We start from the raw sequence: 26,794 nt of genomic DNA on the forward strand, positions 1-26,794 counted from the left end.
TCATTCGTTTCCCTGCTCTCTCTCCCTCTCCTCCTCCTCCTCCTCTTCCTCCTCTTCATCCTCGTCCAGAGACACCACTCCGGAGGAGGCTACGTCTGAGACCTTCCTGTGGGTGGCATAGTCAGGTGGGTACACCTCGCCATCTCCTTCTCTCTGGCACACGGTGCCCTCATAGTCTTTGCAGGGCGTATCGTCGTCCTCCCCGGGCGACAGGTAGGTCTCGGAGTAGGTCACAGAGTAGCAGGGCGATTCCTCCCCCCCCGGCCGGCCCCTTCCATCCCCCAGGCTGTTGAAGTCCCCTCTCCCTCTAACACCCTGCCCCACCCTCTGGAGGCGGGCCAACAGCATCTCCTCCCCCCCTTGCAGGGCCGAGAGGATCTTGGCGGCCAGCTCGGCGGCATTACCGTGGTTGTTGCCGCAGTGATGGGTGAGATCTCGCAGTAAGGGATGTTGCTCATCCAAGCTGCAGAGGCTGGAGCAGAGGGTGTCTGTGGAGGTGGGGGAGGGCCCGTCTCCTCCTCCTGCCCCCTCGCAGCACGGCCCCCGCAGACCCAGGTGCTGACACACCTGACTGTGAAGAAGGTCCCTCAGGTAGGGGGGCACCTCTGGAGCCAAAGAGGGGGGAGAAGAGAGACAGTGAGTGTACTGAATGATCCTGCCTAATGTCTGACCATGCCTGACGAGGTCACGTAGTCAGGAAAAACTATGAGCCCTACTGATGAGAGACAATGTATTGTTATGGAATGACAGCAGACACGTTAAATAATGAAACTGACTTATCAGGCTAAATCTGGAAAGGGTGGAGGTTATAGGATTCAAGCTGATCCTAGATCTGCGCCTTTGGGGCAGCTTCTCAACCATATAGTGTTACGGAATAAAATACGTCATACTAAATTAAAATAAATGACATTATCAAGCAAAACAAAGCTGTCATATTTGGTGCAGTGGAGTAATCAATCAGCCTAAAAGCATTGGCATCCCCACAATAGATGCACACACAAACATACACACACACACACACACACACACACACACAGTAAATGTATAGTCCACTCACACAGCCAACAAACTCATATAGCAACCCCCACCCCCGTCTGCAGCAAAGGAATCAAATTAAACTTGCAGGAGGGATATCAAATTGCGCCGGGGAACAACATTTTTTTAAATGAAAGTAGGGCACTGGGACAATAAGAGTTCCAGACAGCCTCGTCACCACACAGAGAGAGGAGACAGAGAGAGGTGGGGGGATGGGGAGAAAGGACGTGCAGGGCCTGGAGGGTATAAAGCAGGGGAGGAATAAATGAAGGTATTAGAAAGGAGGACCATGCACTCTTCAGTGATACTCCAGTTGTAATAGGGTAGTTTTGGCTCAAATTTGGAAGTTAAAAAATGAAGTTGGTATCGTTAGATGTTTTGGAGGTGGTCTGATTATGTGAGTGTATGTGTGTGTGTCTGTGTACAGTACCTGTGCTTTGTGTTGTGGGCTCGTTGGCGGGAATGAAGTCCTCATCATATGAGTCGTCATTAGAATCATCTCCGTCCACGGATGACCAGGCTCTCAGCTTTGCCTCCGCTATGGCAAACTGCTCCGCCACACCTGCACACACACACACATAGGTTAGACATCATATTCACAAACATTCAATACACACACCCACACATACAGGTTTGTACAGTGGGGGAAAAAAGTATTTAGTCAGCCACCAATTGTGCAAGTTCTCCCACTTAAAAAGATGAGAGAGGCCTGTAATTTTCATCATAGGTACACGTCAACTATGACAGACAAAATGAGAAAACAAAATCCAGAAAATCACATTGTAGGATTTTTAATGAATTTATTTGCAAATTATGGTGGAAAATAAGTATTTGGTCAATAACAAAAGTTTCTCAATACTTTATTATATACCCTTTGTTGGCAATGACACAGGTCAAACGTTTTCTGTAAGTCTTCATAAGGTTTTCACACACTGTTGCTGGTATTTTGGCCCATTCCTCCATGCAGATCTCCTCTAGAGCAGTGATGTTTTGGGGCTGTCGCTGGGCAACACGGACTTTCAACTCCCTCCAAAGATTTTCTATGGGGTTGAGATCTGGAGACTGGCTAGGCCACTCCAGGACCTTGAAATGCTTCTTACGAAGCCACTCCTTCGTTGCCCGGGCGGTGTGTTTGGGATCATTGTCATGCTGAAAGACCCAGCCACCTTTCATCTTCAATGCCCTTGCTGATGGAAGGAGGTTTTCACTCAAAATCTCACGATACATGGCCCCATTCATTCTTTCCTTTACACGGATCAGTCGTCCTGGTCCCTTTGCAGAAAAACAGCCCCAAAGCATGATGTTTCCACCCCCATGCTTCACAGTAGGTATGGTGTTCTTTGGATGCAACTCAGCATTCTTTGTCCTCCAAACACAATTATTTTTTCTCAATTTGTCTGTCATAGTTGACATGTACCTATGATGAAAATTACAGGCCTCTCTCATCTTTTTAAGTGGGAGAACTTGCACAATTGGTGGCTGACTAAATACTTTTTTCCCCCACTGTATTTGTATTTATTATGGATCCCCATTAGCTGCTGCCAAGGCAGCAGCTACTCTTCCTGGGGTCCGGCAAAATTAAGGCAGTTATACAATTTTAAAAACATTACAATACATTCACAACAGATTTCACAACATATTAAGGGTGTGCCCTCAGGCCCCTACTCTACTACCACATATCTACAATACAAAATCCATGTGTGCGTGTGTGTATAGTGAGTATGTTATCCTGTGTGTGTATGCGTGTGTCTGTGCCTATGTTTGTGTTGCTTCACAGTCCTCGTTGTTCGATATGGTGTATTTTTATCAGTTTTTTTCTATCTGATTCTACTGCTTGCATCAGTTACCTGATGTGGAATAGATTTCCATGTAGTCATTGCTCTATGTAGTACTGTGCGCCTCCCATAATCTGTTCTGGACTTATGGAATGTGAAGAGACCTCTGGTGGCATGTCTTGTGGGGTATGCATGGGTGTCTGAGCACAATTTTTTCCAAAACTTTACTAAGGGTTGGTAACAGGCTGACTGGTCGGCTATTTGAGCCAGTAAAGGGGGCTTTACTATTCTTAGGTAGCGGAATGACTTTTGCTTCCCTCCAGGCCTGAGGGCACACTTTCTAGTAGGCTTAAATTGAATATATGGCAAATAGGAGTGGAAATATAATCTGCTATTATCCTCAGTAATTTTCCATCCAAGTTGTCAGATTCCAGTGGCTTGTCATTGTTGATAGACAGAGATAATCAGGTTAGACATCATATTCACAGAAATTCATGCTTTTTTGATTGACAGGTCCTTTCTGTGGAAGACAGAGTACAGGGATAGACAGCAAGGTTCTAAACCGGAGAGGTCGTAGATCATACAAACATATAAACATGTCACCTGGGTATGTATGCAAACACTGCAAATAATTCACAAATACAACACACAGGTAGAGTGCATTCGGAAATTATTCAGACCCTTTGACTTTTTCCACATTTTGTTTCCCTCATAAATCTACACACAGTACCCCATAATGACAAAGAGAAAACAGGTTTTTAGACATTTTTGCAAATGTATTAAAAATTAAAAACGGAAATACCTTATTTACATAAGTATTCAGACCCTATGCTATGAGACTCAATTGAGCTCAGGTGCATCCTGTTTCCATTGATCATCCTTGAGATGTTTATACAACTTTATTGGAGTCCACCTGTGGTAAAATAAATTGATCGGACATGATTTGGAAAGGCACACACCTGTCTATATACAGTGAGGGAAGAAAGTATTTGATCCCCTGCTGATTTTGTACGTTTGCCCACTGACAAAGACATGATCAGTCTATAATTTTAATGGTAGGTTTATTTGAACAGTGAGAGACAGAATAACAACAACAAAATCCAGAAAGACGCATGTCAAAAATGTTATACATTTATTTGCATTTTAACGACGGAAATAAGTATTTGACCTCCTATCAATCAGAAAGATTTCTGGCTCACAGGTGTGTTTTATACAGGTAACGAGCTGAGATTAGGAGCACACTCTTAAAGGGAGTGCTCCTAATCTCAGTTTGTTACCTGTATAAAAGACACCTGTCCACAGAAGCAATTAATCAATCAAATTCGAAACTCTCCACCATGGCCAAGACCAAAGAGCTCTCCAAGGATGTCAGGGACAAGATTGTAGACCTACACAAGGCTGGAATGGGCTACAAGACCATCGCCAAGCAGCTTGGTGAGAAGGTGACAACAGTTGGTGCGATTATTCGCAAATGGAAGAAACACAAAATAACTGTCAATCTCCCTCGGCCTGGGGCTCCATGCAAGATCTCACCTCGTGGAGTTGCAATGATCATGAGAACAGTGAGGAATCAGCCCAGAACTACACAGGAGGATCTTGTCAATGATCTCAAGGCAGCTGGGACCATAGTCACCAAGAAAACAATTGGTAACACACTACGCCGTGAAGGACTGAAATCCTGCAGCGCCCGCAAGGTCCCCCTGCTCAAGAAAGCACATATACAGGCCCGTCTGAAGTTTGCCAATGAACATCTGAATGATTCAGAGGAGAACTGGGTGAAAGTGTTGTGGTCAGATGAGACCAAAATCGAGCTCTTTGCCATCAACTCAACTCGCCATGTTTGAAGGAGGAGGAATGCTGCCTATAACCCCAAGAACACCATCCCCACCGTCAAACATGGAGGTGGAAACATTATGCTTTGGGGGTGTTTTTCTGCTAAGGGGACAGGACAACTTCACCGCATCAAAGGGATGATGGACGGGGCCATGTACCGTTAAATCTTGGATGAGAACCTCCTTCCCTCAGCCAGGGCATTGAAAATGGGTCGTGGATGGGTATTCCAGCATGACAATGACCCAAAACACACGGCCAAGGCAACAAAGGAGTGGCTCAAGAAGAAGCACATTAAGGTCCTGGAGTGGCCTAGCCAGTCTCCAGACCTTAATCCCATAGAAAATCTGTGGAGGGAGCTGAAGGTTTGAGTTGCCAAACGTCAGCCTCGAAACCTTAATGACTTGGAGAAGATCTGCAAAGAGGAGTGGGACAAAATCCCTCCTGAGATGTGTGCAAACCTGGTGGCCAACTACAAGAAACGTCTGACCTCTGCGATTGCCAACAAGGGTTTTGCCACCAAGTACTAAGTCATGTTTTGCAGAGGGGTCAAATACTTATTTCCCTCATTAAAATGCAAATCAATTTATAACCATTTTGACATGCATTTTTCTGGATTTTTTTGTTGTTATTCTGTCTCTCACTGTTCAAATAAACCTACCATTAAAATTATAGACTGATCATGTCTTTGTCAGTGGGCAAACGTACAAAATCAGCAGGGGATCAAATACTTTTTTCCCTCACTGTAAGGTCCCACAGTTGACAGTGCATGTCAGAGAAGAAACCCAACCATGAGGTCGAAGGAATTGTCCATAGAGCTCAGAGACAGGATTGTGTCAAGGCACAGATCTGGGGAAGGGTAACAAAACATTTCTGCAGGATTGAAGGTCCCCAAGAACACAGTGGCCGGAGCAATCGGGGGGGAAGGGCCTTGGTCAGGGAAGTGACCAAGAACCCGATGGTCACTCTGACAGAGATCCAGAGTTCCTCTGTGGAGATGGGAGAACCTTCCAGAAGGACAGTCATCTCTGCAGCACTCCACCAATCAGGCCTTTATGGTAGAGTGGCCAGACGGAAGCCCCTCCTTAGTAAAAGGCACATGACAGCCCGCTTGCAGTTGGCCAAAAGGCACTTAAAGGACTCTGACCATGAGAAACAAGATTCTCTGGTGTGATGAAACTTTTGTATTTTAATTTTTGTACTTTTTACCCCTTTTTCGTGATATCCAATTGGTAGTTACAGTCTTGTCCCATCGCTGCAACTACCGTACGGACTCGGGAGAGGCAAAGGTCGAGAGCCATGCGTCCTCCGAAACACAACCCTGCCAAGCTGCACTGTTTCTTGACACACTGCTCGCTTAACCCGGAAGCCAGCCACATCAATGTGTCGGAGGAAAGACCATACAGCTTGCAAGCGCCCGGCCCGCCACAAGGAGTCGCTAAAGCGCGATGGGACAAGGAAATCCCGTCCGGCCAAACCCTCTCCTAACTCGGACGATACTGGGCCAATTGTGCGCCGCCTCATGGGTCTCCCAGTCACGGCTGGCTATGACACAGCCTGGGATCGAACTAGAGGCTGTAGACCACTGCGCCACTCGGGAGGCCCAAGATTGAACTCTTTGGCCTGAATGGCAAGTGTCATGTCTGGAGGAAACCTGGCACTATCCCTACGGTGAAGCATGGTGGTGGCAGCATCATGCTGTGGGGATGTTTTTCAGCGGCAGGGACTGGGAGACTACGATGCAGTGCCTTAGACAGCTGCGCCAGGGACTGGGAGGGGACTGGGAGACTGCGATGCAGTGCCTTAGACCACTGCGCCACTCGGGAGGCCCAAGATTGAACTCTTTGGCCTGAATGCCAAGTGTCACGTCTGGAGGAAACCTGGCACCATCCCTATGGTGAAGCATGGTGGTGGCAGCATCATGCTGTGGGGATGTTTTTCAGCGGCAGGGACTGGGAGACTAGTCAGGATCGAGGGAAAGATGAACGGAGCAAAGTACAGAGAGATCCTTGATGAAAACCTGCTCCAGAGCGCTCAGGACCTCAGACTGGGGCGAAGGTTCACCTTCCAACAGGACAACGACCCTAAGCACACAGCCAAGACAATGCAGGAGTGGCTTCGGGACAAGACTCTGAATGTCCATGAGTGGGGCAGCCAGAGCCTGGACTTGTACCCGATCTAACATCTCTGGAGAGACCTGAAAATAGCTGTGCAGCGATGCTCCCCATCCAACCTGACAGAGATTGAGAGGACCTGCAGAGAAGAATGTGAGAAACGTCCCAAATACAGGTGTGCCAAGCTTGTAGCGTCATACCCAAGAAGATTCAAGGCTGTAATCGCTGCCAAAGGTGCTTCAACAAAGTACTGAGTAAAGGGTCTGAATACTTACAGTATCTCTCAAAAGTTTGGACACACCTACTCATTCAAGGGCTTTTCTTTATTTTTACTATTTTCTACATTGTAGAATAATAGTGAAGACAACAAAACTATGAAATAACACTCATGGAATCATGTAATAACCCAAAAAGTGTTAAACGAATCAAAACATATTTTATATTTGAGATTCTTCAAAGTAGCCACCCTTTGCCTTGATAGTGGCGGCAGGTAGCTTAGTGGTTAAGAGCGTTGTGCCAGTAACCGAAAGGTCGCTGGTTCTAATCCCCGAGCCAACTAGGTGAAAAATCTGTCGATGTGCCCTTGAGCAAGGCACTAAACCCTAATTGCTCCTGTAAGTCGCTCTGGATAAGAGCGTCTGCTAAATGACAAAAATAATAAAATAATAAAAATAACAGCTTTGCACACTCTTGGAATTCTCGCAACCAGCTTCATGAGGTAGTCCCCTGGAATGCATTTCAATTAACATGTGTGGAATTTCTTTCCTTCTTAATGCGTTTGAGCAAATCAGTTGTGTTGGTATACAGAAGATAGCCCTATTTGGTAAAAGACCAAGTCCATATTATGGCAAGAACAGCTCAAATAAGCAAAGAGAAATGACAGTCCATCATTACTTTAAGACGTGAAGGTCAGTCAATACGGAACATTTCAAGAACTTTGAAAGTTTCTTCAAGTGCAGTCGCAAAAACCATCAAGCGCTATGATGAAACTGGCTCTTATGAGGACCGCCACAGGAAAGAAAGACCCAGAGTTACCTCTGCTGCAGAGGATAAGTTCAATAGAGTTAGAGTTAACTGCATTTCTTCAAAGTAGCCACCCTTTGCCTTGATGATGGCTTTGCACACTCTTGGCATTCTCTTAACCAGCTTCATGAGGAATGCTTTTCCAACAGTCTTGAAGGAGTTCCCACATATGCTGATCATGTGTTGGCTGCTTTTCCTTCACTTTGCGGTCCAACTCATCCCAAACCATCTCAATTGGGTTGAGGTCGGGGGATTGTGGAGGCCAGGTGCAGCACTACATCACTCTCCTTAGTCAAATATCCCTTACACAGCCTGGAGGTGTGTTTTGGGTCATTGTCCTGTTGAAAGACAAATGATAGTCCCACTAAGCGCAACCCAGATGGGATGGCGTATCGCTGCAGAATGCTGTGGTAGCCATGCTGGTTAAGTGTGCCTTGAATTCTAAATAAATCACAGACAGTGTCACCAGCAAAGCACCCCTACACAATCACACCTTCTCCTCCATGCTTCACGGTGGGAACCACACATGCGGAGATCATTCGTTCACCTACTCTGCGTCTCACAAAGACCCAGCGGTTGGAACCAAAAAACTCAAAGGACAGATTTCCACCCGTCTAATGTCCATTGCTCGGGTTTCTTGGCCCAAGCAAGTCTCTTCTTCTGATTGGTGTCCTTTAGTAGTGGTTTCTTTGCAGCAATTCGACCATAAAGGCCTGATTCACGAAGTCTCCTCTGAACAGCTGATGTTGAGATGTGTCTGTTACTTGAACTCTATGAAGCATTTATTTGTGCTGCAATCTGAGGTGCAGTTAACTCTAATGAACTTATCCTCTGCAGCAGAGGTAACTCTGGGTCTTCCTTTCCTGTGCCGGTCCTCATGAGAGCCAGTTTCATCATAGCGCTTGATGGTTTTTGTGACTGCACTTGAAGAAACTTTCAAAGTTCTTGAAATGTTCCGTATTTACTGACCTTCATGTCTTAAAGTAATGATGGACTGTCGTTTCTCTTTGCTTATTTGAGCTGTTCTTGCCATAATATGGACTTGGTCTTTTACCAAATAGGGCTGTCTTCTGTATACCACCCCTACCTTTTCACAACACAACTGATTGGCTCAAACGCATTAAGAAGGAAAGAAATTCCACAAATTAACGGTTAGAGCGTTGGGCCAGTAACTGAACCGTCGCTAGTTCAAATCCTCGTGCTGACAAGATCAAAAATCTGATGATGTGCCCTTGAGCAAGGCACTTAACCCTAATTGTTGATAATGACCACTCTCTGAGGGAGTCTCAGGGAGAGTTGGGATATGCAAAAAACACATTTCCAATTCCCACGTGTATTAATACACACTTGTACATGAAATAGGACAAATATAAGCACCCACCAAATGATTATTTTACTACACACACACAGGGGACACGGTGACCGTGGGTTTTCTCTGTGGCTGAGGTGACTCGGCATGTGACAGAGCCAGAGAGAGGAGCTGACCAATCACCACCAATCACTGTCACCAGCTAGCCAATCACAAATGACCTGTTTCTCTCAGCTGCACCAATGGCCTTCCTTTCCTCATTCCTCTCCTCTCTTTTGTATTCTATCCAATCCCTCTCTTTTCTCATTCCTCTCTTCTCATGTATTGGTCATCTCTCTCCCTTAGCAACGCACCTTGTGTTCCTCTCCTTTCCTCATTCATCTCATTTTCCTTTGCATTTCAATCTCCTTCTTTTTCAACTTATTTCGTTTTCATCGCTCTCTCTCTTTCTCTCTCTTTCTCTCCTCACCCCTCTCATCTCATTTCAATGTAAATTTTCTCTCTCTATTTCCCTCTCCCCTGTTCTCTGCAGTCATGTGTTCTGTATTAATGTGTTGATTCACACAGAGATCAATTCTACCATTCATATTCTACTGTGGCTCAGCCCTAAACTCAGCCTTCACACACAGGAAGGCCCGTCCTCCGACACATAGCACTAGTCTCTTTCTTTACATTTCTGTTCCTCATTGTCTTTCTCCATCTTATACACTCAAGGTTTACATCCATTCTGCATACACGTGTGTGTGTGCGCTATGTTCCTGCAGAGATTGGCTCTTCTCGCATGCAGACATGTTTAGACCAGCACACTCCCAGAACACTTTGATGGCCTCTACAGAGTAAACCCATGGACCTGGCTCCAACTGAACTCAATGTGAAAATCAGCATATTTCACAGATGATGGCAGAGGGCAAACACTGCAGTTTCTCTGGACCCCCCCCCCCCCCCCCACACACACACACACACAGTAACATTTTACACACTCTCACACATACAAACACACACTGAAAATTACACTCTTCTATACACACTCTCTCTATCACACTCACACAGTCTAAAGTGTGAAATAAGCTCCTTTAAGTGTTGGTCAGGGCTGACAGCCAGACTCCTGCAGGGGGAGAACCACTGTCCAAGAATGTGTGTGTGTGTGTGTGTGTGTGTGTGTGTGTGTGGGTTAGAGAGAGAGGCCGAGACGGAGATGTGTGTGTGCTGGCACGGGCTGGTCCATCAATAGGACAACCCCACATGGACACAACCACCACTGTACCTCCCATTCAGCTGGCTTAATCTATCATGAGAGCCAGCAAACAGACAGACACACACACACACACACACACACACACATCATATACAGTGCATACATAGGGGAAGGGGATAGAAGTGTTTGCATGCCTGTATGTGTGTAAAGGGGGCATATTGGGTGGAGAGGAGAGGAGAGGAGAGGAGAGGAGAGGAGAGGAGAGGAGAGGAGAGGAGAGGAGAGGAGAGGAGAGGAGAGGAGAGGAGAGGAGAGGAGAGGACACAGAGAAAAGCGCTCAGTCACGCCGGCACTAGCCAGGAGCAGAACCTTACTGTGCAAATTAACCTTGAGAGGCTGCACTGCAGCGAGGGAGGGAGAATGGCGAGAGAGAGGGTGAAAGACAGAGAGGAATGAGGAGAGAGAGGGTGAAAGACAGAGAGGAATGAGGAGAGAGAGGGTGAAAGACAGAGAGGAATGAGGAGAGAGAGGGTGAAAGACAGAGAGGAATGAGGAGAGAGAGGGTGAAAGACAGAGAGGAATGAGGAGAGAGAGGGTGAAAGACGAAGAGGAATGAGGAGAGAGAGGGTGAAAGACAGAGAGGAATGAGGAGAGGGTGAAAGACAGAGAGGAATGAGGAGAGAGAGGGTGAAAGACGAAGAGCGAAGAGCGAAGGAACGAGGGACCTAGAATGGGTAGAGAGATAGACGGAGACAAGGTAAAAGAGAGAGGGATAGGGAGACAGAGTGAAAGAGAAAAAGAGGGAGGCAGACAGGGACAGAGGAAAAATGAGTGGCATAGAAAGAAGGGGACAAAAAAACTGAGAGAAAGAGGAACATTTCACAACATTTTAATACCTAAGTCATTGGTGCAAAAAACATTCTCAGTCAACTTACCTGTTAAAGTAAAACTAAATGATCCTAATGATAAACAAGGTAGGCCTACTGACCTGCAGCGAAGCGTGCCTCCTGTTCTCCCTCAGTGAGATCAGAGTAGTTGTTGAAGTCAGACTCCAGAGCTGTGGGGGTGTCAGTGGGCTTACACCAGCCCTTCCACTCTATCAGGTGGGCCACCCTGCCCTGGGCCATGCCTGTAGGCCGCGTCACATGGTCCTTCATCGCCTGGGAGATGCCTAGAGGTCAAAGATTAGAGGGCAAGGGTCACATACATGTAAAGTATAAAGACTATAGCAGGCAGGCTTTGTTTTTGTTTTGTGTGTGTGTGTGTGTCTGTGTGTGTGTGTGTGTCTACGTGCGTGTGTTTGCGTTCGGGCGCAATGCTCGTATTTACCATGTAATGAAGATCTGGCTAACGCCGCAATCTCTTGAATGGTAAGTGCTCTTCTCGATTTTGGTAACATTTCAACGGTGTCTTCAACATTTACCTGTGAAGGAAAAAACAAGCACTAGTAAAGAATGACTCATACACTACATTAATGATGACAAGCAGTATAGGCTATTATACAGATGCACTCTATATGCTATGACTACCAAGAAATCCATTCAAACTGATCTAAAAGAGCACTCATGTTTTTAAGGCAGAGAAAATACCTCTGTTTTCATTGCTTTTACACACACGCACACGCACACACACACACACTGCATCAAAGATATGAAGGGCCATTGCAAGATTATTATGATGAAACGACAGAACAACCCCCCTCCTCTCTACTCTACTCCCTTGGTCTGGTCTGTCCATCCTCTCTACTCTACTCCCTTGGTCTGGTCTATCCCTCCTCTCTACTCTACTCCCTTGGTCTGGTCTATCCATCCTCTCTACTCTACTCCCTTGGTCTGGTCTATCCATCCTCTCTACTCTACTCCCTTGGTCTGGTCTATCCATCCTCTCTACTCTACTCCCTTGGTCTGGCCTATCCATCCTCTCTACTCTACTCCCTTGGTCTGGTCTATCCATCCTCTCTACTCTACTCCCTTGGTCTGGTCTATCCCTCCTCTCTACTCTACTCCCTTGGTCTGGTCTATCCATCCTCTCTACTCTACTCCCTTGGTCTGGTCTATCCATCCTCTCTACTCTACTCCCTTGGTCTGGTCTATCCCTCCTCTCTACTCTACTCCCTTGGTCTGGTCTATCCATCCTCTCTACTCTACTCCCTTGGTCTGGTCTATCCCTCCTCTCTACTCTACTCCCTTGGTCTGGTCTATCCATCCTCTCTACTCTACTCCCTTGGTCTGGTCTATCCCTCCTCTCTACTCTACTCCCTTGGTCTGGTCTATCCATCCTCTCTACTCTACTCCCTTGGTCTGGTATATCCATCCTCTCTACTCTACTCCCTTGGTCTGGTCTATCCATCCTCTCTACTCTACTCCCTTGGTCTGGTCTATCCCTCCTCTCTACTCTACTCCCTTGGTCTGGTCTATCCATCCTCTCTACTCTACTCCCTTGGTCTGGTCTATCCATCCTCTCTACTCTACTCCCTTGGTCTGGTCTATCCATCCTCTCTACTCTACTCCCTTGGTCTGGTATATCCATCCTCTCTACTCTACTCCCTTGGTCTGGTCTATCCCTCCTCTCTACTCTACTCCCTTGGTCTGGTCTATCCATCCTCTCTACTCTACTCCCTTGGTCTGGTCTATCCATCCTCTCTACTCTATTCCCTTGGTCTGGTCTATCCATCCTCTCTACTCTACTCCCTTGGTCTGGTATATCCATCCTCTCTACTCTACTCCCTTGGTCTGGTCTATCCCTCCTCTCTACTCTACTCCCTTGGTCTGGTCTATCCATCCTCTCTACTCTACTCCCTTGGTCTGGTATATCCATCCTCTCTACTCTACTCCCTTGGTCTGGTCTATCCATCCTCTCTACTCTACTCCCTTGGTCTGGTCTATCCATCCTCTCTACTCTACTCCCTTGGTCTGGTCTATCCCTCCTCTCTACTCTACTCCCTTGGTCTGGTCTATCCATCCTCTCTACTCTACTCCCTTGGTCTGGTCTATCCATCCTCTCTACTCTACTCCCTTGGTCTGGTATATCCATCCTCTCTACTCTACTCCCTTGGTCTGGTCTTTCCATCCTCTCTACTCTACTCCCTTGGTCTGGTCTTTCCATCCTCTCTACTCTACTCCCTTGGTCTGGTCTATCCATCCTCTCTACTCTACTCCCTTGGTCTGGTCTATCCATCCTCTCTACTCTACTCCCTTGGTCTGGTCTATCCCTCCTCTCTACTCTACTCCCTTGGTCTGGTCTATCCATCCTCTCTACTCTACTCCCTTGGTCTGGTCTATCCATCCTCTCTACTCTACTCCCTTGGTCTGGTCTATCCCTCCTCTCTACTCTACTCCCTTGGTCTGGTCTACCTCTCCTCTCTACTCTACTCCCTTGGTCTGGTCTGTACATCCTCTCTACTCTACTCCCTTGGTCTGGTCTTTCCATCCTCTCTACTCTACTGCCTTGGTCTGGTCTGTCAATCCTCTCTACTCTCCTTCCTTAGAACGGTCTGCCCATCCTGTAAAGTCACACCGCAGACATTGTATCTGGTGTTGACACGCGCTTTTGTTCGCCATCGCTTTTTATAGCCTAACTTGGTCCACGTGTTTATAATGTCGACAGCTAGCTGATCCCACGTCAAGCTAAGCTTGCGCATTGCTAATTCATGACGGTAGAACGAAATGACAGTTTTTGGGGCGCTCTAAATACTGAAACGTTTTGAAACAGCCCTGAGGCAGGGGCTCTGCGAGCTCAGATGTTCCCGCGCTGGCGATTGTCACCACTACCGAGAGGCGTGATAATCCTCTAGCGCCGCAGAGGAGAGAGACCCGAGCTCTCACATCACTTTAGAAAATCGGGGAGATATGACATGCCTTCGAGTTTCACATGACCCCAGGCGCCACTGCACTTTACAACGCCGTCACACCTCCTTCTACCTCTTCACCCACTCTCCCCTACTGCCCTACTGAACGCGAGCTGAGAGCTCGGAATGGCGAAGGCATCGGCGGCATTCATCCCCACACAGACGGGTGAAGATGATGGCACTCTTGTGCTTCACATGCACGGACACACACACACACATCCCTTCTGTAAAATAACGAGGACATGCCCGGTGTTTTACTGACAAGCCATGGGCTAATCTGGCACAGTCTAGTGAACAGAAAGCAAGGTGCCGAGGTTGCCATTACTCAGTTTAAAATCCGAGACTCGCCTGTGGCATTCGCTGTCGTTTCTGTTGAACCATTCATTTACCATAAACTCTCTATGGTGACAACAGTTCTATGTAGCATTCCCAACACAGAAAAATAAACGAAAACATCAATAGCACCGGCACCGGCAGTAGGCTATATATTTATTGAGTAATTGGCATTCCGCGTATCTGTTCGGTGTATTGAACTCCCGGTCGCCAAAGCTGCAGACGCAATGCCACAGGTTTCATAAGAGAACCGACAAAGATATCGCCGTCGAACAGGAATTTATTTACAACTACTGCCCTTATGTTAAGATTAATTAAATAGAGAAAATATTATATTAAAGTTCAATTTGCCAAAATAAACTAGGATGGCCCAAAAGGTTGCAAAACAGGTGCCAGAGTGACGTGCATATAGCGACAGGGAGACACAGCAATGCCCTACTACAGGCTTTTCAACACTGGACAGCTCTACTTTAGTTCCTTTGAATTGAATACGCTGAATATGAGGCATTTCCGCAAGTAGGGTATGCTGTTAAATGATATCACAAAAACAAACACTGGCTACACGCACACAGACACCCACATACACACACGCAAAGATTGCATGCAATAATAGGCTTCCATAGCTACAAAGTCATTGGCATCAGTGAAATGTAGGCTAATACCAGTGTTCCTTCATCCGTGACAACGCCCCTTGTTTTCTCGCAGAAGAGCAGCTTTTCCATAGAAAATAGGATGCAAATCGAATCCCTCTTCTCGAACATGCCACGCTGCTGCGTGTGTTTGCTGAGCTCGCCTCCTCGCGACCCTATGCCTGTGTGCTTCGAAAACGGTTATCCTTTGCTCAACTTTCCACTAAAGGAGCATTGCTATAGCAACTGATCACCAAGGAGCAATTTCTCTCAGGATACGTGGATCTGTGATTCGTAGATGACGTCACATGCACCACCGATGGCCACAATACCGCTTCTTTGCTGCTGCAACCCCGCGTCTTTTACTCCTATTCTCAATCTAGTTATAGGTTCATATGTTCCTCTGGAAGACCAAAGCCTCAAATGCTTTTTATAGGTTTCAGAGGCGACACTGTCTGTCTACAAACAGATGCGACATCTATATTGCTTGTTGAACGTGGAGAGAGGACTGGCCGACACGCGAGCACCCGCGGAGCATCAGTCTGGCAATGGGCACGCACGCACGGCTCTGCGACAGTGCCTGAAGGGTCACCAAGCGGCAAACAAGCATAATGACCCTGGCCGTTCTATTCCAACGCCGAGATATTTAATAGAGCCGTGTAGAGAGGAGAGAGAGGAATATTTTGGCGGTGCTAATCATCTCCTCGTTCCTGCAGCCTGGCTCATTGCGAAATCCAGATGGTGCGCGCTGATCGATAAAATGAGATGAGTCGGATTTATCATTAGCTTTGAGTGAATTATTCCAGCAACCTGCTAACTTCTATTTACTTCTCCATAGCCTGCAGAAGACTGTCAATAGAGAGAGATAAAATGGATTAAATGAGATAGGCATATATAATCTGTGAGCCGGTTCATTGCATAATTGTTTCCACCTCTGGATAGGCCTATACCTAAAATTGATTAGATATTGCCAAATCGTTAGAAAATTGTGCCAGTCAGTAAATAATATTAATACATTGATTTTGTATTGTAGATATGTGATAGTAGAGTAACAGCAGCACCTGCTCAGGTTGAATCAAACCAACCCAATGTCAACGTGGCACTGCGGCCAACCTCCGGGTACAGAGAAGCCAGGCAGTCAGTCAGAAGAGGTGAAGCCTACACAGTAAATGAGACTGCAGCATTGGCCGCCGAGCCGCTGCCGACCCAACCGTCCAACTCTCCGTGGTAGAGCTGTTTAATTGCATTTAGGCCAAGGCAAAAAGGCATTACATTCAGTGCCATTGAGATTCCCATTTGAAAGCTGCATTAAAAATTAATTGCTAATTACTTTGAATGACTTCATATAATAATTAGAAAACTAACTGGTGAACATTTAATGAAAACCAAAATGGAGGAACCCAAAGTGGGAATCACTCGTTAACGACTTGGACGGCTTAGTTAATTAGGTAATTATTAAACCAGAAAAGGTTGAGAAGATAATGTTCTGCTTCACATCGCGAATTACTACTGACTTCGAAGAGAACTCAATTCAGAGCTAGGCTACTGTCAGTTTTGATTATTTGGGTGCCCCTGCGGTCTATAATGGGCGACCCCATTGCATTAGACAAAATATAAGCTACACTTAAACGAGCAACACGGAGGTTTATGTAATTGTAGGCCTATTCCAAATAGGCTACTGCGGTTAACACACATAAACATATTGGTGAAACAAATGCTCAGTTCAGAACTGCTGCTTTAGGCTGATGGAAAATGATGTAAACGCACCCATTATAACTGCGATGAACAATGATGTTCCACCTCATGCAGCGCATTATCGAGTAAACAGTATAGGCCTAATCAATTAGCATTCCTCCAGTGCAAACATCTCCTGTGATAGAGGGTCGCGCATGAATGCTCTGTGTATGATAGCTGTTAGCTGGGCGGCAGGGCCAGGGGACTCGGAGGTGTCAAGTAACTATGTGTGGACCGAGACAAAAAAAGGGTCAAACTGTGAGAATCAGCACCTCGCAGTGGTCGTGTCCCTAGTGGCGCGTGGAGATGAGTCTGAGAGCTAAGCAGGTCCGCGTGTTCCCCAAGAGTCCACGCGCAAAGTAGGACCGTCGACCCGCAACTGTCGAAGGGAGAGAATTTATAGGTGAACAAAAATCACCATGCCAACCATTCCTCGAGAGGGACACAGCAGCCACTGCAGGGGCTAACCCAGAGGGAGCGTTTAGAATGCTCAGTGGGCCCTACGTGGTACCTCAATGTAGTGTCTCTTAGATAAGGCCGATTATTAACCACAGTTAAAACCTATTTAGAATAGTAACGCAAACGCCAGGGTCCACTTGAAGTGAGATACCACGGGGGCTATGGGAGGGGGGCTGTCGTCGTCCACTTTGCAGTCATGCTACGTCATGCAGGCAAGGCTCTTATGTCGTTTGTATTTTTTTCCAACACAGACTAAGCTATATGGAGGTCCTGTGTAGAGGGGGCCAGTTACCATCCCTGCTAATCAAATAAAGCAGAGAATATAATATGCCATCGCTTTACGAAAACACACATTTTATTTTCCACCCAAACACCCCTCCAACTGGCTGCATGCACTTCAACCGCCGTCCATTATGAGTGCCAAGGCACTAACCAATAGGCCCAAATGGAAAAAGCCTATGGGCACGTCGTGCTCTAGTGAGCTCAAATGGCACCATTCCTTCAGACAGTTTCCTCAGGCTGGAATTGGCACTGCGCAAAAACCTAACTGACCAACACTCCAGAGAAATAGTCCGAATTGGTCTTGTTATTTCATAGCAACACAATCTCACACTCAATTAGTGTAAATATGTACAAAAGGTATTTCTGCAGATTTCGTGCGTTTTTGTGTGGCTTAATTCGTGTGAAAATACACACATTTATGTGCGACTTCATTCGTAGGAAAAGACGCACATTTCCGTGCGACTTCATTCATAGGAAAATGAATTTTTGGGGGGCAAACTTCGGAACAATCTTGGAGCAATGCATTTTGGGCAATGGTGTTCTACACTGCCTTTTTTGTGTCCCACATTTATTTATACAAAATAACAAACGTGTTACCCCAATATTTTTAATCACCCAGGTTGTCGCCGAAATACTTATGATATAATAGTAGCCTTACTTTTTTATTTTATTTTTATTAATGCCACTGCTGTTTTCTATGCTTGTTTTTGCTTAATACTTTGGGATACTGGTGCTATGTTTTTTTGTGGTATCAATGAAGGTATTTGATTGTGGAATAGGGATACATTTTCATGATGGATAATGAATTTATCAATAAATATGGGGAAACAGAAGACCTTAAAAAAAATCTGTTTGGTTTAATTTCCCCTGGTGCAACTGCATGGTAATTGCACCTACAACAACGAGTCTGGACTGTGATCAATTAAGCCATATCAATGCAGTTAAACAGGTTAATGTAAAATAATGAATTATGTTGGCTTACACTTATGGCACTTCCAAGGCCGTTTCATGATGATTATTACGGTCGTGTCAATCATGTTATATACTTAGGCTATTGTAACAAGGCATATGCCAGCATTGTAGGCCTACTGCCGCTGCCCAGAGACCTACTAGGCTTTCATGGCAACGGCCCTTAGTGCTCACTTTGCCACGTATGAGCCCTGGTTAGAGTCCCTGTTGCAGCTTTCACTTTCTTCTGCTACACTGGTGGCAGCATTTGGGATCATGTCCAGCTCACATCTAGTTATGTGATCTAGTGGAGGGAAGCATTCTGTTTTTCAATATTGTGTTGGGTGTAATTACATTTGATATATCTAGTGAACAATAGATAAGCAACAATGGGCATGACGGACAGAAGTAGTCACTACAGGTGTGATCAAGCCTTACATCAAAGTTGCCTGAAGCTGAATGGAAAATGCTATGCCCTGACCAGTTATTCAGAAGAAAATCCTCTGTGACTGTCTAATTTACAATGGCGACCTATCATTCAGGGCAGCTAAAAATAAAACAATAAAAATGATATGTTTTGTGGGGAGGTGTTGCCTGTTTTGCATGTTATTTTGGCAATAATGTTTGCAAACAATGTACAAGAAAATCATTGAGTTAATAAAGCCGCATACAAACATGGTCTCTTTTTTGCTTTCTTGAGTAAGGCAGCTCCAAAATGCAGGTGTTTCAGCCTAGCTCAGTGCTTTCTGTGGTGGTGGGGGCAGCCAGCGGAAAATACGGAGCGTAGGGGTTGGTAATGTTCTCTAGTTGCTCTGTGATTGGCTCAGTGTTCTGTCAATCATGGGGACACTAAGTCACTGCTAAATCTAAGGGTAGAGCTCGAAAATTCAAGCTTCCTGGGTGCTGCCATAGAGTTACATTAGAAGTGCCTATCCAAGAAGGCTCAAGGTCATTGGCCACAGATAAAATGACGTCAAATCACATTATAGCTACAGTAGCTTTGATTGGACTGATCATGTCAACATCATACTTTCAAAATCTTAGCTAGCAGTCATCATCATGAATCAAGTCGACAATCTACTGGCAAATCCTTTTTAATCCTTGTCATATGAAGATAGATAATGAAGAGAAATTATAGATAAAACGTATCGGTGCTCATCGGCCATTGGACATAAACATTACACAACAAGTTGGAAATCACAAATTCAACATTGAGTGGTTTGGAAGGAATCAGTGGCTAACTACAAGCATTGCAAATCAATCACTAGCCTGCTATTCAGTGGAGTGGCTGTGTGGTCCCAATTCTGGGTTTAAGGGTCTCTTTTCCAAGCTTAAAATGATAAACATTCAACATTGGCCATGTTGTCAATCCAGCATGATTTCTGCCGTGTTCAAAACAACTGTTAACTCGGAACTGGTAAATCTGACATCAGTGAGTTCAAGACAACTGGGAACTTGGGAAAAACGAGCTCCGACTGGGAAAATATGTTTTGAACAGTCATCCAACTCGGAATTGTAAGTCAGGAACTCGGGCCTCTTTCTAGAGCTACGACCAGAAGATCACTGACGTCATCATGATCCGACCTTGTTTTTACTGAGCTCCCAGTTGTCTTGAAAGCACCATAAATCCAGAGAATGCCAGACTTTGATGACAAAGTTTGACTGCCGCGCCACCTTCCTGTTCAAGTCAGCACAGCACAACAAGGTGAGTCCAAAAATGTGTTGTACGCTGCTGCCAGGTGTGTAGCAGTGGTGTTGGGACTGCTGTTGTGACTCTGCTGTTGGGACAGCTTTATGTAGGCCCTAACAGTTTGTGGGCACCGTTTGTCACCGTTATAGTGCAATTAATGTATTGTTTAGTGTTGTGTAGTGTAGTGGCTTTGCTGTCATGCATCCCCAAAAATGTTTATTTGTTTGCCCCACCAAGATTTACATGCTAAAATCACCACTGCTAATTTACAGTGTGGACCCAAAACAAACACAACCTACACATTTACAAACGACCTATTTAAAGTGTTATTACAACCATGGTGTTCTTTTGATACTGAAGCTTATATATCAAATAACCTGACAATGATCCACATCATATGGGTAGACAAATAATGTAAGTGTGTTATGCAGCAAAACACAACTATCCTTTTTTTAGGATGCAAACCAGTAATATCAAATCACTGTTGATCCATCCTGTTCTGATCTAATGAGATGGATGTAGGATTTTCTACGGCCTAGAATCGAGGCCTTTCCCAGTCATGAAGGACGGAGGTAGGCCCCTCTTGGTTCTCATTGGCGAAGACAGCACTCAAGTTAGGGGTTATATGTCAGATTCTCCTATACCACTTTGCCCAACATGTTATACCCCAGAGGTTGTAAATAAACCCTTTTTAAGGTGATATAACTTGTATCATTATTATAGGGCTGTGAAACCCATAGCCGAATGGCTTCAGACTGAGCATTTCTCACTATTTATATACTGATAGCAATTTCCATTTTATAACAGATACTGTCCATTTATTTACAGTAGTGTGTTGATTAATTATTGCTTTCTTCAGTGGAAATACAGAATATGTATAAAAATGCCAAATGTACCAAAAGCTGAATCAAGCAGAGATTTACAACTATTTAACCATGTTAATCATTACTGAAACATGCAAACTACAAACACTGAACCAGTTAAAGATAATGAATATATGACAACTAGATACAAATATTTTATTAAAAAGAATTCATACAAAAGTCAAGAGTTGGCTATAACATGAGTACAAACAAAGTGTGTGTGTATATGTGTGTAAGTGTTTGTGTGCGTGTGTATTATGGTGTGTATTATAATTTCCCATCATAAAAATGTATCCCCATTCCCCAATCAAATAACTTCATACGAAAAATCGTTGTATTTTTTCTCCAATTTGGCAACCCTCATAAAATTCGACATAGCCTTGTATAAAATGCATTATGAAAGAAATTGTGTAATGTACACGACAAAGTGGAGCCTTGTATTAAATGCATTATGAAGAACATTTTGTAATGTAGGCTCCATGAAAAAATGTATTTTCCTACGAATTAAGTCGCACAAAAATGTGTGTCTTTTTGTACATATTTGCATGAGTGAGATTGTGTTGTTCATAAACGCTTGAGTCATTACTTGGCACAGTCGTGGTCCCACTTCCAGTGAGGGAAAAAAGTATTTGATCCCCTGCTGATTTTGTACGTTTGCCCACTGACAAAGAAATGATCAGTCTATAATTTTAATGGTAGGTTTATTTGAACAGTGAGAGACAGAATAACAACAAAAAAATCCAGAAAAACGCATGCCAAAAATGTTATAAATTGATTTGCATTTTAATGAGGGAAATAAGTATTTGACCCCCTCTCAATCAGAAAGATTTCTGGCTCCCAGGTCTCTTTTATACAGGTAACGAGCTGAGATTAGGAGCACACTCTTAAAGGGAGTGCTCCTAATCTCAGCTTGTTACCTGTATAAAAGACACCTGTCCACAGAAGCAATCAATCAATCAGATTCCAAACTCTCCACCATGGCCAAGACCAAAGAGCTCTCCAAGGATGTCAGGGACAAGATTGTAGACCTACACAAGGCTGGAATGGGCTACAAGACCATCGCCAAGCAGCTTGGTGAGAAGGTGACAACAGTGGTGCGATTATTCGCAAATGGAAGAAACACAAAATAACTGTCAATCTCCCTTGGCCTGAGGCTCCATGCAAGATCTCACCTTGTGGAGTTGCAATGATCATGAGAACGGTGAGGAATCAGCCCAGAACTACACGGGAGGATCTTGTCAATGATCTCAAGGCAGCTGGGACCATAGTCACCAAGAAAACAATTGGTAACACACTACGCCGTGATATACAGGCCCGTCTGAAGTTTGCCAATGAACATCTAAATGATTCAGAGGAGAACTGGGTGAAAGTGTTGTGGTCAGATGAGACCAAAATCGAGCTCTTTGGCATCAACTCAACTCGCCGTGTTTGGAGGAGGAGGAATGCTGCCTATGACCACAAGAACACCATCCCCACCGTCAAACATGGAGGTGGAAACATTATGCTTTGGGGGTGTTTTTCTGCTAAGGGGACAGGACAACTTCACTGCATCAAAGGGACGATGGACGGGGCCATGTACCATTAAATCTTGGGTGAGAACCTCCTTCCCTCAGCCAGGGCATTGAAAATGGGTCGTGGATGGGTATTCCAGCATGACAATTACCCAAAACACACGGCCAAGGCAACAAAGGAGTGGCTCAAGAAGAAGCACATTAAGGTCCTGGAGTGGCCTAGCCAGTCTCCAGACCTTAATCCCATAGAATATCTGTGGAGGGAGCTGAAGGTTCGAGTTGCCAAACGTCAGGCTCAAAACCTTAATGACTTAGAGAAGATCTGCAAAGAGGAGTGGGACAAAATCCCTCCTGAGATGTGTGCAAACCTGGTGGCCAACTACAAGAAATGTCTGACCTCTGTGATTGCCAACAAGGGTTTTGGCACCAAGTACTAAGTCATGTTTTGCAGAGGGGTCAAATACTTATTTCCCTCATTAAAATGCAAATCAATTTATAACATTTTTGACATGCGTTTTTCTGGATTTTGTTGTTGTTATTCTGTCTCTCACTGTTCAAATAAACCTACCATTAAATTATAGACTGATCATGTCTATGTCAGTAGGCAAACATACAAAATCAGCAGGGGATCAAATACTTTTTTCCCTCACTGTATGTAATAGTTTCCACCAGTTGTTCCAATACAAAAACGATAAATATTGTAGTTAATTCTATTTGTCAATCACTGAATGATGGACCAAGGTTGCAAAGCAGAAGCACGGAAATGCCATACAAGTGTTTCAGCACTTGGACAGCTCCTACTCTACAGTGCACTGTGTGATCGCTGTTTTCAATGAATAGGCTTGTGGAGCTGAGTGCAACATAATATAATAATAATATAATATGCCATTTAGCAGACGCTTTTATCCAAAGCGACTTACAGTCATGCGTGCATACATTTTTTTTTTTTGTGTATGGGTGGTCCCGGGGATCGAACCCACTACCTTTGCGTTACAAGCGCCGTGCTCTACCAGCTGAGCTACAGAGGACCATCACTACATAATCAACCATGCAAGTGCCAATAATAAATGACAAGTTCCATTTAGTAGGCTGTCAGTTGATTACAAAAACCTGTCTCTACTGGATATTTTCTTTCAGTAATCAGAGTGGGTCTATATTGTCAAAACATAACTTATATTTTGCTCTCCTCTCAAGAAAACCGTTTCTAGTTACAGCATGTAAAAAGAATAACTCTTCGCTCGATTAGTCGCGGGCAACCATCTCTGCTACTGCTATTGCGGCCAATATATCTGGCCTCATCACTCACGAGCTCAAGTTGCTTGCGCCAGGAGGATTCAATATCTGGCATTTAATTGGATGTGTTGAGATCAAATGCCTCAGGGTGTGTTGTAACTTGGAATCCATGGCTCGCTCGCTAATTAAAGTATTGTTCAGAGGGGTGATGGATGCACGTGCTGTTTTGTAAATTAGATTCATGGAAGAGGCTTGGAAGGCGTTGGTTTGTCATTTGAGCCGGTGGCCGCTGGCTCTCTTTTGATGTGTGTTGATTTCCAGCCCTCACACAGATTGCTGTGGGGTAGACGAGCCATGCACTGCGCCCTCTGTTACCCCCTTGGATCACACAGAGAGACCCACACATCTCACTTCCCGTTTCTATGACGACAGAATCGACATGATGCTGAGGTCGTGTTGTGTTGGTGAGAATTAGCAAACCAATAAACACAAATAGCCTACCGACCGGCACCACTCCCGAGCTAAATGCCAATATTTACATGTCTAATACCTGCCAAGTAAACAATGGTTTTCACTTGCCTTTGGATTGACAAATGGATCAGGTTATGCCCTTTTTTTTATCACAGTAGTCGCCCCACAACACAAACAACATTATATAAGACCTAAAACAACAGATGAATCAATCAGTAAAAGGCAAAGCCGCATCCCTATGTGATCAGGTCTCATGGCAATCTCTAGGATTCCATAAAGCCGCAAGTCCCTGGTCCACAGAGCAGTGCAATGAGGACCAATCTGTAAAAAAATATATAGCTAGGCCAAAATAAAATAAAAACTGATTCAAAAGCCTATGTAGCCTAGAGAAAACAAATTACGAATGGGAGGGGGTGTATGATTTGGAGCGTTGTAATCTTATAGGCATAGCCTAGGATTTGTGTATATTGTCTTCGGCAAATTGAATGGTTTACGACGTCAGATTGCACAACAGTTTCTCTGCGAGCGGATCACCAGGACATGAAAGACTCGCGGACATCCGTAATCTGTGCATACATTTTTTATTTGCTCTAGGCTATATCTTTTATATATGCTTTCTTTCGCTATTTAGGCGTAGATATCCGTGTATTTTAAATCTACATGTGTCTGCTTGAAGAGCAAGTGTCTATTACGCTGTGCACCAAGGTGCCTCGCTCTCTGTCGTTGTCGTGGAAACACGAGCTAGACCATGGCCGTGCGCCTCCTGTCTTCCGGGCTCACTGAAAGACTTAAGAGGAAATCAACATAATTATGTCAAGGCCAGCTGCGCAGTGATATAGTTATAATGGGCAAACAGGTGGGTCTTGTCTTGTAACCTACAGCAACGACAGGTCTGTGTAGACTATTACTGGGGTGACACTGATAGCCATGCACGGCACAGAACGCTACAAAGAAAGAAAGCTTGAAGCAGCTCATCTAATTCAGTTCTATGGACAGCAATATGATTACATTGACATGTTACATTCCTGACAAGTGCTGATAAGCGCTCTGACGATGATAGCACAGTAGCCTACAAGCCATCATCATCATCAAGTGTCTGAAGGAGCGATGACTTGATAGGCAATTAGAGGGTCTGGCTTCCAGATTTATAGGCATATCAAATAAATCATCCCTGGTTTGTTTATATTGCTAACAATATTGTATTTCGCTTGCTGTGGATGATAAGCGACTGTGCGTTTGTGTGTGCGCGCGGCTGCGTGCACTGATGGATGGATGTGGGGTGCGTGTGATTTATCGCTACTGCAAGGCCCCATCAAATGAATCACGTTTCCTCACGTTTCCAGAACCGAGCGAGGGACATATCGGTGGGAAACACCAGTGAAGAGGAGATGGGAAGGCACGTTGACTATGGGGACAGACACTGAGACAGACAGACAGACAGGGGAATCTTGTAAACAACCAGCGGGAGAACACGACAACTGCGGTGTCAACCGAGGAAGCTTGTCTCTCGGAAACAGCAAATCAGTCTGTGGGCTATGTAGCTCATGCCCCAACACAATGATATATTCGATTTAAATTATGCGTTTCCGGACGAGGGTAGCCCCCTATGTCTTAAAAATGACTAATTACAGCTTAGTCAATTCAACGATCTTATGATGTATGACGGCTATAAAGCCATGTCTGTAGGAATAGCTATTGGAATAGCCCGGATAACATGAAGACAGAAAGCGCAGATAAGAACAATATGCTGTCTTACCTTGCAGCTAAACTGGGTCAATGCAGTCAAAACCATGGTGCCGGCGGGAAGAGTCTTGTCATTCAAACATAAAACCTTCAGCTCCGCATCCTTTAACAGCAGAATAATCACTTCACTCTCTCCTGCCTCGCTCATCAAAAAGCTATGCGAGATCAGCTCTCGCGGCATCTCGATGCCAACACTCCCTCCCTCCCTCCTCATCTCCTGCAGCTCCTCCAGAAGAAAGCCCCCGTCCCTCCCTATTCTCAACTAATTGACTATTATCAACAGATTTCTGGTCTATCTAGAAATCTCAAAGATGAAAACAAGGTTTACAGTCCAGTTCAATACACAAACGACTCATTGCACCTCTTACATTTCCCGTGCACAGGACTCCCCAATTCACACCAATAGTTTTATGCAAAAATAAGGCAGTTTTGGACGTGCTTTTAGGATCACAACAAAATTAAAGAACTCTTACCAACTGGCGTTTTGGAACCAATACAGACGATTTTCGCTTCTTAGACAAGTAGCCTAACCTACACCTGTTTTCCTTCTGCAAAAAATACCTGAGCGTACCTTATAGATCTGAAGTCTCTCTCTCCTGTCTCTCCCGGGAGTCTTCTCTGGGTTCCGCAAGGATACGGCGTACTGCTCACACCCCTCGAGTGACGCCGAGGGCGGGGAAATGTCCAACCCGTTCGTCCAAGTTTTCACTTGCTTTTTGTTAATGCTTGGCTTGCTTGTGAGTTCTGTATTTTCTATGTTGCTTCTGTAT

The 26,794-nt window shown here is 45.0% G+C and overlaps 1 protein-coding gene across 1 annotated transcript; it reads right to left on the reverse strand.

Annotated features, from left to right (window-relative positions):
- LOC311101988 (protein FAM131A-like) lies at nucleotides 1-26,073 on the reverse strand (the record flags this gene model as incomplete). The annotated part of the gene is made up of 5 exons (XM_084143216.1): nucleotides 1-605; nucleotides 1,466-1,597; nucleotides 11,270-11,452; nucleotides 11,611-11,704; nucleotides 26,038-26,073. 5 exons carry the CDS (start codon nucleotides 26,071-26,073, stop codon nucleotides 1-3), a joined length of 1,050 nt encoding a protein of 349 aa, XP_083999342.1.
- Between the last annotated feature and the right edge of the window lie 721 nt (nucleotides 26,074-26,794).

The sequence above is a fragment of the Coregonus lavaretus genome, assembly GCF_964263955.1.
Source record: "Coregonus lavaretus genome assembly, chromosome: 26".
In the NCBI taxonomy this organism is placed as follows: domain Eukaryota; kingdom Metazoa; phylum Chordata; class Actinopteri; order Salmoniformes; family Salmonidae; genus Coregonus; species Coregonus lavaretus.